Genomic DNA, 12,074 nt, shown 5'->3' with positions numbered 1-12,074 from the left:
ATGAGCCAAACATTAAAAATATTTTTTGAAAGTAATTCAGAATCGCATTTATAGAAAAAGTGAAGAAAGTCTAAGTGAAACACAATTCAGCTTTTGGAATGGTTTTGGTACTACTAGAGAGGCCCTTTTCATACCCAAATATTGATACAAAAATGCATAGAAAAACAGAAATCTGTCTTTATGTGTTTCAGAGATTTTGAAAAAGCACTCGACAAAGTCAGACACACTAACTTAATAGAAGTCCTTCGACAAATAAGGTTAGACAAACAAGACATAAGACTAATAACAAATCTGTATTGGAATAAGTCAGCTACCATTCAATTAGGCAACATTACCACCAGTGATATTAACATCAAAAGAGGAGTGAGATAAGGATGTGTGCTCTCACCACTCCTGTTCAACATATACGCAGAGGTAATCTTTAAAAAAGCATTGGAAGAATGTCCAGAGGGAATTCTGGACATTCTTCCAATAAAAATAATGTTATCTGCAATTAGCAGATGACACCATGCTAATTGCAGATAACATTATGGATCTCCAAAAACTCACTGACAGAGTATACATAGAAAGCCAAAGAATGGGAATAAATATAAACATCAACAAGACAAAATACATGATCATCAGCAAACATCCAGCCTCATCAATGAAACTGACACTCAATGGGAAAAATATCGATCAAGTGTCAAGATATAAATATCATGGTTGCTGGCTTAATGAACGGTGGGATCCAGAAATAGATATAAAGACAAGGATTGAAGTTGCACGGCAGTCCTTCATGAAAATGAGAACACTATTCTACAATAAAGACCTAAACATGGAAGTCAGATGCCGAATGCTGAAATGCTACGTGTGGTCTATTCTGCTCTATGGAGTTGAAACATAGACATTGACGGCGACAACCATCAAGAAAATCGAAGCCTTTGAAATATGGCTATACAGAAGAATGCTAAAGATATCATGGACAGAAAAAATTACCCAATGAAGATGTCTTAAAATCTATTGGCAAAGCTAAACATCTTGTACAAATAATCAAGAAACGAAAAGCATCATATCTTGGCCACGTCATGAGAAACAGCAAATACCAATTTCTACATACTATTTTGGTAGGAAGAATTGATGACAAAGGAACTAGAGGAAGAAAAAGAATATCATGGTTTGACAACATCAAGACGTGGACAAGAGCAGTGCACAACTGCTCAGATTAGCACAAGAGCGCAGTTTGTTCGCCAAGATGGTTGCTGACCTTCGATAGAAGATAGCACAATAAGAAGAAGAAGAGGAAACGTTAGCAAAACAAGCAGGTATTTTTTTTTTCTCCCAAAAAAATTCAAAACTGTTCCCACTATTTGAAAAGTCATGGCCACAATGTTCTGGGATCACCAAGGCATTCTGGTGGACTTCTTGCCAAAGGGAGAAACAATCAATGCAGAGTTTTACTGTGCAAGGACAAACTGAAAGTCAACATTCAACACAAATGGCCAAGACTCCTGAGGTGATTGTGCTGTAATCAACAGGAAGCTCAGCCACATACTCCCCCATCCCTCCCAACAGCCCAGACTAAGTGCCTTCAGACATCTATTTGTTTGTCCCTCTCAAAAAACACCTTTCTGGAAGACATTACTATGAATTAGGAAGTTCATCAGGTGGTGCAATGTTGGTTACTGGGTGTGGGCACAGACTTCTTCATTACTAGTACTGACAAACTTATCTATCGTTGGGACAAGTGCATCAATAAAGTTGGAGAGTTTGTGGAGAAGTGGTGCATGTTCACTTATTTCTTGGTGTATAATTTCAACTTCCTATTATTAAACATCCTAAAGGGGGAAAAAATGTGTTACTTTACTTGGAAATCCCTCATAGTACTATCATAATATCCTGTACACCTCTGAGGGTACATATTGAGAATTTTATAATGATTCAAACACAGACATCTAAATATATGAACTGTCAGTTATAGTATTTTATATAAATGCATGTACTTGCAATAATTTTTGAAATGCAAATGCTTTGGCTTAGAAAGAGTAAACCAAATTTGGATAAAGAAAGAGCGATATTTTCTATTTTGGATGTCCATCTGCTAAATATATAATAAAAAAAGATGATATATTTGTGGATCACTCTAATGTTTTCTGTTTCTTATTCCATTATCTGTTGATGCTGCAATGATTTCCATACTTGGTTGGGGCCTGAAGATCCAAGATAAACATAAGGATAAAAAAGTGATTATTAAAAGGAGGAAGAATTACCACACACACACAGTGTCCACTGATAACAGAACCACATATGAACATCCACAATTCTGCAAGCAATGGCTGCACTCAGAAACGGAATGCCAGGGCTAGCTATCCTAACCTAAGCAACCATACTAGTGCCACAGTAAGCCTTAAGTTCTGTCTCTGGACTATGGAGAAGGAGACTTACTACAGTACTGTTGACTCTTGCAGACAACCCCACTAACTAAATAATCTTGGCTGAAACAGGGATCAAAGCAGCGAGACCATCAGGATTTCTGATATATTGATGACCATGTGTTATACCATATGACAAACTCAGCACTGGATCCCAGTGATGGGCGGTCTGGAAAACAGGACAGTGAAAAGACATGAGTGAAGAAAACAGAAATATTTAGCGCAGATTCACCCACGATGTCTCCGGACTCCATGGAGAAACTGTATAATAATAATAACAATTAATAAAAGGAACCATTTTAAAAAAAAAACCTCGTAAATATTTGTCAATTCCTCCCTCCCTAAATCTCAACTGCCTCTCTAATATTTGTCAATCCCTTCTCAAAACTAACATCTGGATCTATCCAGGTTAATGAAAAAATTGGGTGGAGGCTGGAACTACATGTGAAATTAGAGACAACACATCTAAGACTATAGAGCCAGTACATTATTTGCCTATCTGTTTTGGAGGATGAAAAATACAAAGTTCTCTGAAGAAAACTCTCACAAAGAAAGTTCTTTCTCACTGAGAGAAAGCTGAGGTGTGTTAATGAGAAGAGTCGAAGCATTAATTCATTAAGATAGTTATATGCCGGGCTCCAGAAATTCACTCACCAACAGGCAAGTTTTCAAAGGCAAATGGTAAGTGAATTTTCAGCCTTATTCTAAATGCATTCTAAAAGGTCAAAGTAAACCATTCACCTTCACTTTCTTCCATCCTTTAAAGTTTAGAACTTTATTTCTCTTTCTATATGAAATGACAAAAAAAGGAACAGTAATTAAAAACAATCTGTTGTATCTTCTTTCTCCAGCAGCTATCCAGTTGTCACTGCCATAACATAACAATTGACAACTGTCAAACACAATATTTCATAAATATCCACTATCGAGTTCCAAAAATCCCCTCAATACAGCAGTATTATAGTTTTCTTTTCACTTCACATGCTCCCCTAAGCATCACGATTTGGGTTTTCATTTCAGCCATGGAACGAAAAAAATGAGTTGCCATTATATGTTATAATTATAGTGCTTTAATTGCAAACAATAAATGTCAGACACTTGAAATGTGTAAGAAAACATTAAAGTTTTTCATATGATGAATACATTTAAATTACAGTCATCATTTCTAATAAAGAAATTTTTAAACAAATCAATGCATTCATTTAGCTCAATGCTAACCTTAAATGTATACACGGTATGCACAGCATATGTAATAGAAAATCTATTATTTAAAAAAAAAATAATAATGGTACTTTTCTCACAATATAATTGCATTAACAGATCATTATAAGCAAAAATATTAAAACTGGCACAATCTAATTAAATACTTTTAGTGTATCTATACATCTGAGGCCAGTGTAGCTCAGCAGAAGTGATGCTTGCATCCTCTGCACTGGGCCACCCAAAGATAGACTTAAGTTCAAGTGTAATCATTGACTGGTTCCCGAGTTAGTCGATCTCTGGCATGGAGAAGCAGGTTTTTTTCCTCCTGGAAACTTAGATTCTTTGTCCCATAAACTCAAGATAACTGATTGTAGAACCCACATTATTTCAGACAGTAACATATGTTAGGGTTAGGTACCAAGAGATGGCAGCACTTGTTTGCTTGTCTCTTCATTGGTTGCTGTTTATAATTAGTGATAGTTATGGGCCACCTTTGAACGGCTACCAGTGGAGATTGAACTGCCTACTCAGTCTCCAAAAGCTAGATAATGTTAAAAGGCCTTGCCTACTCCCTATAAGGGAATAAAAGACATTAGCTGATCTATACATCTTATTCTGAAAATACCTTGAGTGAGCACAATCGTAATATAGCAGTCTTATGCTTATTTTCACAGTTCACAACATGAATTAGTTTAGTACAATTAAATGCTTGAAAATTTGGCATAACAAAAATGGTTTTTAATACTTTTATTTAAAAAATATAATTATCTTGCAAAGATTGGATCATGTGACTGAGTACATCATGAAAAGTGAGTCTGGCTTCACATGGGGCATTACCTTCTTTCTTGTTTCTTATGAATTTTAATATTTGCTTTTCATATTAAATTATTGTTTATGAAGAATTTATATAAATTCATCCTTCATTATAAACAAAAGATACAAATGGAGTTGTGATGAGTTGTGTTGTGGAGTACATTTTAAACCCACATTACAGGAAAGCATATTTCTGTATAATTATGTGTAATGTATAATGAGAATTAAAGAATGTATTACTTTGTTTTATCATGACAGCCATCACCTATAACAATATTTATATAAAGTAGACTGATAACTTGGGCAACTAAAATTTTTTTTGTTGGCTAGTAGGTTTAAGTTGTATTTCTGGAGTGCTGGTTATATTATTATTATATGACACCTCCAGGGAGTCCAAGGACTCATCAAGGGAGGGCACCTATTCTACAACTCTCCATCTCCACTACTCAATCCACCAACTACTTTCATCACCTACACCAAAGGCATCTACCACCAACAACCACCACTAGTATTTTTGCAGACAAGCACATACATCCATGCCCATGGTGGGATTCGAACCCGCAGCCTTTTGGCTGGAGAGCAGATATGCTAACAACTCGGCCAAACAGGCCGGCAGTATGACATAGATCATGACATATGACAGCAGACTAGGATCACCTCTGGAAGTAGAACAAGAATATGGTAAGAAACGAGAAAGAGTAAAGTTTTCCTATGAATAGAATGGTAAATGAGTGGAATCCATTGCTAGAAAGCAGTGAACACTATTAAGAAAACAACATGAACATAACAACAAAGAAGGTCATTCATGACAGTCTTGTAACTACATGGAGATCATATAAGATAATAAGAATAAGAACAATAGTAGCTTACTCTTTATCTTGAATGTGAGCTTTATCTCTAAGAAGATTTCCTTGGGAGGTATCTTCTTGAGTGCTTGGTAGAACTGAGCTTCCATATATTTGTGTATTCTGTTGATTCACTTGAAAATTATGAGGTGGGTTTCCCTGAGTATCTCTCTGATGTGAATGATAACCCTGAAGTTCACCTGGCTGCTGAAAAACATTGCCTGGTTGAACATGAGGATTAATATGACCAGCCGCACCAATCACAAGCAATGTGGCCTTTAAAATTCTTATCATGATGTGTTGCTTTAGGGGAGAAAAAAAAAAAAAAGAGAATATTTACTAGTTCAATTAATTAGTCACATATAAAAACTAAATTTTAATGAAGACTGCTAATTTTATTGTTTCTGCAATAAAATACATATGTATTCTCCTTGTTAATACAACAGCAAATCAGGTAACTAATTTTTAATGGATTATAAAATAAAATCATAATGAAATTAATAATTCTATTTTTTCTGAATTAGAATATGATACATACTATGATCTTGCAAGATCACAGTATATGATATGAGTATGGGTTATTGTGTCAAGTGACTTCTGGTATAGCTGTAATTGTGTCTTCAGTTATCCAACTAGAAAAATCCACTCTTCCACTGTGGTTGGATAACTCTGTGCACATGCATGCGCGCACACACACACACACAGTCAGTCCTTGACTCGTGACATATGGGATTTATGACCACTCATACTTACAATGGCCATGTTCACCAAATACACCTCACTTTTTCAACCAATGGACCAGGGTCTAATTGATGCCTTCAAGACATTATTTATGAAATGCTCCCCCCCCCCAAGCTACTACGAGTGAGAAACCTTCATGCTTTTGAAAGCATTATAATATGAATAGTCTGTGCTGACTATTCTTTGTATTACAAAGAATGTAAATGCAGCATGGAGTGAAGTGAAAGCACTATGAATGAATGGTTTGGAAGAAGCTGCTTAAAATATACACTATCTACCAATAATTGTCCAGATACTTGAGAAATTTACAATTGATACCAGCAGATGAACCCTAATATCAAGTCCACCTTTGGCACTGATCACCTCCCATGCCGTTTGAGGGAGGGCAGAAGGTTATCGGCAAATGTGAGGCAGACATCAAGAGGAATTTGTCTCCATCAAAGCAGCACTGAGTTCAGCGACAGATCGAGGATGCGCTTCTCTGGATCTCAATAGCTGCTCCAATTTGTCCCACAGGTGTTCGATGGGGTTCTGGTCAGGACTCTGTGCAGGCCAGGGTCATTTACCACCTATTTCTTCACACCATTCTATAACAGCTGCAGCTTTCTGGCATGGGGCATTGCCGTCTTGATAGTAACATGGGTCCATTCCATAAAATATCCACAGTGTAGGCAACACTTGATTATCCAGAATATCATGTTGCCTTCATAGAACCATGGACAACGACCAGTGGTCCCACTCCAAACCAGCTGACTGCACCCCACACCATTACTCCTCCACTACCAAACTTTACTGTGGGTAAAACACATTGGTGACAAGCATTCACCAGGCTGCCTCCACACCTTGCCATCAGACTGGAAACAGGTGAACCTTGATTCATCGCTCCAGAGTACCATTTTCCACTTGTCAATTGTCTAGTTCACATGCTCTCTGCACCAGACCAGACAAACCGCCTTGTTCGTTGTTGTTGTGATATTCGGCTCGTGTGCTGCTGTTCTTCTGCGGAAACCCAGAAAATGGAGTTCTTTTCGTAGAGTATTACTGCTCACCATAGTGTTACTGGTACTCATCATGGATGGTTTGTGCTGCTTTTAGCCGGTTTTGGCATGCCACCCATTTTAACACCCTCCTGTCCCTGTCAATCATTTTCGACAGCCACCATGGGTGCTTTCCTGGACTACTAATGCTAGAACATCTCCATTTGATCACATCACCAACTGTTGATTTTGGATGCTCCAGTTAGCAGCAATGGCACATAGGGACATGCCACCAATGTGACAGCCCACGATACCTCTCTCGAAATCACCGAGTTCATGTCACGTTGCCATACCACCTGTATTCAATGCAATGTGAAATACTGCTTCCTACAATTGGTACACAGATTTTTATGTTATTAACAAACCTGGAATGTTCCATAACTTCAAATAACAGAGGTGTCCAGACAATTATTGGTAGATAGTGTATGTTCACATATATTTTAAGCAGCTTTACAAATATATTTAGTATAAATATAATATACAATAAATATATCATAATAATAAATATGTAATAATAATATAATAAAAAATATAAAAATAGATAGTGCTGCTAGCTAAAAAGTTAGAGATTGACAATGAAGATGTAGAGGTGGAAACTGTGGAAGACCTTTATTACAGAACTAAAAGTACAGAAAAATTGGAAGGGGGGAGGGGGAGAGAGAGAGAGATAAAGCAGAAGAATCTTTAAACAATACTAGTGAATATGAAGAGTATTGTCCGAGGAAAAAAAAAACCTCATGTGCCAACACAGGTTGTGTTCTACAAGCCCTATGTTTAACTTATTTGTTAATATTTCATGTGAATTGATGGGAAATCTTTAGTTGTTTGCTGATATGATGCAAAGCAGAGAATAGCTATCATCAAGCGAGACGATGTTTACTCTCAACAACAAGACTTAAACAGACTTTTAGCCTGGCCAAATGAGTGGGGTTACATTTAATAAGTGCAAGGTGTTGAATTTTGTGGTGAAAAATACAAGGTTATGTATTTTGGAACTGTCGATTCAGGAAGAGGATGAGATTTGTGATCTGAGGATGATGATGAGGAGTGGCCTGAAGTTCAGGAGGCACAATGGAGGTGGTACAAAGAGTATGCAATACACCTAATAACTAGGAATAAGGGGATGGGTGCTACTGTTGTATAAAAAAGTGGTCAGCCCACACAGACTATTGTGCTCAAATAAGTAAATAAAGATAACTAAATATCAGGACCCTTAGAGTGTTTCATACAGTGAAGGGCTGAAGGAATGTAAATTGCAGATAAGATGAAAATGTTTAATCAGCGATCAGATTTTACTCATTAACATCTAGTAAAAAATTATACATAGGGTAGAAAATGAGGAGGAGAATGAGAAGTCATCTCTGAAATTATTTAAAGGTGTAATGAAAAAAAGAGGAAAGAAAAGTAAACTTTTTTTTTACATGGGGAATGGTGGGTAAACAGAATGCATTTCCTAAATATGTTGGGAATGCTGTGAGTATGAATGGGTTTAAGGTTCAACGAGTTCAATCAGCAGGAACTCAAGCAAGAATGCAAGGTCAGAATAACCACAACGAGTCTGTTGACTCCATGGAGGTTTGTTATAATAATAATGACGTTCATTTTATCCTGTTCAGATTTTAATCATAGATTACCAGGCATATTTTTCAGTTTGAGTCACCATGCCTTCTTAGAGGATGAAGTGCAAATTTTTATTTATTAATCACTGTTATGTATTGTAAATAAAAAATGCTGATGGGTTCTTTGAGAGAAGTGTAAAGAAAATTAAAAGGACCACAGATGTCAAGTAGCAGAACATAATTATTACTTGAATGTATCCAAAAGTGAAAATTAGTATAATAAATTTAAATTTAGTTTAATCCTTTATTCAAGTGTGAACAAACAAAGTTTGCACCTGAAAATATCTTCAGGACATAAGCAAGGTGGTGCATCTGATGTCAACTCGGAGCAAAGGTGGACAAAGCTCTCATCACTCCTCTCAGTATTTCCCACAATGCAAAGCACATCTCCTTGTAGACATGTATAATGCTATGCATTAAGGGAAGGGCCACTACCCAGACTGGTAGTGGCCCTTCATTGTGCACTGTGGAAAATACTGAGACAATGAGTGATGAGAGCTTGGTCCACCTTTGCTCCGAGTTGCCAACAGATGCACCACCTTGCTTATGTCCTGAAGATATTTTCAGGTGCAAACTTTGTTTGCTCACACTTGGATAAAGAATTAAACTAAATTTATTATAGTCTAACCAAGTGAAAAATAAACTTCCAAGTGAAAATTAGGCTATTACTTGTCAGGTTTTCAAATAAGCTCTTACATTCTGCATTCTAGATACTCTAGTCCATCAAGAGCAGGAGTCTTTGAATCGCAAGACTACCTCACTTAAGATGAGTTAGCTATTCTCATATTTTGATGATGCAGCAGCAAGCTGCAGTAAGAGTTTTTTTACTACATCAAAAACAGGGTATGAACTCAGGTCATTCAAAGTGAAAGGCAAACATTACAATTAGGACTCTGTGAAAAATAATAATGAAAGTAAATGTTGTATTAGTCAAGTTGCTAATACCACATTTTCTGCAGTAATGCCATAGAATAAAGTCTGCTAAGAAAAACTACAAAACAGATGACATTCTGCTGCATTAAAAAAAAAAAAAATAGACATCATCAGACCTCCACAGAGTCAAAAGACTCACCACAGGTGGTCCCGTTCTCACATAAATATAGCTCATACTGTGCCTTAATTGCATTCACTGGCTCCATGCTCACCACACTCTCAGGCAATACACTGTCTTCATACTCAACATTCCACACCAGAAACCACTTTAGTCGACTGTTTCTGGACCCTTACCAACATTTCTTCATCCTTTTGAACCAAATCTGTGCAAAATAATCCATATGCAGATTAATGAAAGCCTGATAAAATGGAACCATTACATCCTTACTTCTACATCAGTGTCTCCTGCATTACTGCCATACTCCTTTGTGCTATACTCACAATTTAACCATGTCACTGCAATTTTAAGTCTCATCCACTGTCATTCCCCAAGATCCCTCATTTCCCCTAAAATATCCCCGCCTCGTATATTGTGCATTCCATCTATGCTTTCTGAATTATATTATTATTAAGTGATGCCTCCGGGAAGTCTAAAGACTCATTGGGTAAGGGCACCTACTCTACAACTCTATCTCCGCCAATCAATCCACCAACTAATGAACCGCAACTACACCAATGCCATCTACTGCCCAAAACCACAACTAGTATTTTCACAGACAATCACAAACATCCATGCCAATGCAGGATTCGAACCTGCAGTCTTTTGGCTGGAGAGCAGATACGCTAACCATTCGGCCAACCAGGCTGGCTTATAAAACTTTAGATTTTGCAAAGTGGAAACTGCACTCACTTTCCCATTCAGTCTATTTGAATTGCCCTTGCAAAGCTGCAGCATATGCTCCTCATAATTCTTCGCAACTTGGCATCATCTGCAAACGACTGTATATCATCATTCAGCAATGGCTCCAAAACAGACCCTCGAGGCACACACTACCAGTGACTTTTCTTTTCAATATATACAACTTGCTGATATCTATAGTTTGCTAATCTCGAACACAGTGTATCTACTATCCAGCCCCATCTGTTCTAGTTACTATCCAACCCCCATCTGTTCCAGTTTAATTACTAGCCTTTCATATGGCAATCTATCAAGGCCTTTGCAAAATCTAAATATACCCCTATGTATGCATCTCCTTTAACCAATGAATTTGTCATGTTGTAATAAGTAAGCAGATTATTAAAACACAATCTCCTTTTGGCAAACACACACTAAAGGGAAATCAACCCAATTCTGAATCTTGATCCTCACTAATATCTTTAATGCTTTAACCATAACTCCAGACAAACAGACCAGCATATAATTCGAAGTTTTAGTCTTATTACATCGGTTAGGAAGCTAAACAATTTTACCCTCTTTCTACTCCTTTTTAGCATAAAGAGGTCAAAATTGTTATCCTTCACATTGCAAAATATTTAACATGAGCCTTACAAGAGCTGTTGTGGTTCTAATTGACAATAAATGTATCTTTTTTCAAAATTCCAAAAAGCATGAAACCTTATATATGACAATCCCCTACCTGTCGAATGTCACAGCGCAACCAAGCGCCGAAACGGATAATCCATATTTTTTGAATTAATCGGTTCTAATTGACAATAAATGTATTCTGTTGAATTTCAGATGTAATAATTTATCTCAATATCGCCATTACTCTGCTTCTCACCCCATTCCAACTTTTAATTAGCATTTCACCAATGGGTGATAACTCACTTTTAATATGTAGATTACATAATGATAATGATTAAAATAGGAGAAAAGTTTTACTCCCATAAATTCTACACATATTACTTACTATGTGTGGTACCAAGATGGAGAGAAGTAAAACTGTCAATTTCAATTAATATGATATTTGTATATTAAACACAATATCGCATATTGTGCTACATTTCCTTAAAACGAAACAGGAAAAACCACGTTTAAAGCCGGTAAAATACAGAGTAAAGTAGCTGCGACACCTCTACTTTTTTCCATTGTGAGTAAAAAAAAAAAAAAAAAAAAAGAAATATTGTAGATTAAATATCTAAAATCGTTTCGTGGAGGTATACGGCTGCTAAAAGTAATTGAAGCATAAATATTATTATTATTTATTATTATTTTTTTTTAAAAAAATAATATTTAAATAAAAATTGGTTAAACAATGCCAACTTGCTGGCGTGTGTTGATTAAATTATTTTGAAAACATTGTTTGTTTGTTTTTTTAAATATTTTTATTTAATTATTTTTACGAACAGCGAGTACAGTATTTTTTTTTAACAACAAAGAAATTATAAGAATAATATGGGATGTTATCGATGCAACAATATGGGATGTAATATCCCTTAACTTTTATATAAGAATAATATTCTCAAAGATAATAATACTGTTTATATTTCATTATTGTTTTTTTAGTTGTGGTGGCCTGTAGATGGCGTTGATGG

The 12,074-nt window shown here is 36.2% G+C and overlaps 1 protein-coding gene across 1 annotated transcript in view; it reads right to left on the bottom strand.

Moving 5' to 3' along the window:
* The window catches only part of LOC150097371 (multiple coagulation factor deficiency protein 2 homolog), a 67,317-nt gene extending 55,738 nt beyond the window's left edge, over positions 1-11,579 (bottom strand). Inside the window, exons 1-2 of the mRNA XM_090407531.1 lie at positions 11,450-11,579; positions 5,295-5,572 (exon numbers count right to left, since the gene is read on the bottom strand). Of these exons, the coding sequence (XP_090263657.1) occupies positions 5,295-5,563 (269 nt within the window). The 5' untranslated portion in view covers positions 5,564-5,572; positions 11,450-11,579. The remainder of the gene's footprint in view (positions 1-5,294; positions 5,573-11,449) is intronic.
* Positions 11,580-12,074: the final 495 nt, after the last annotated feature.

Source organism: Typopeltis vanoorti, chromosome 17, assembly GCF_054136105.1.
Source record: "Typopeltis vanoorti isolate ZY-2024b chromosome 17, IOZ_Tvanoo_1.0, whole genome shotgun sequence".
In the NCBI taxonomy this organism is placed as follows: Eukaryota; Metazoa; Arthropoda; class Arachnida; order Uropygi; family Thelyphonidae; genus Typopeltis; species Typopeltis vanoorti.
This window is presented reverse-complemented; position numbering and strand designations above follow the sequence as displayed.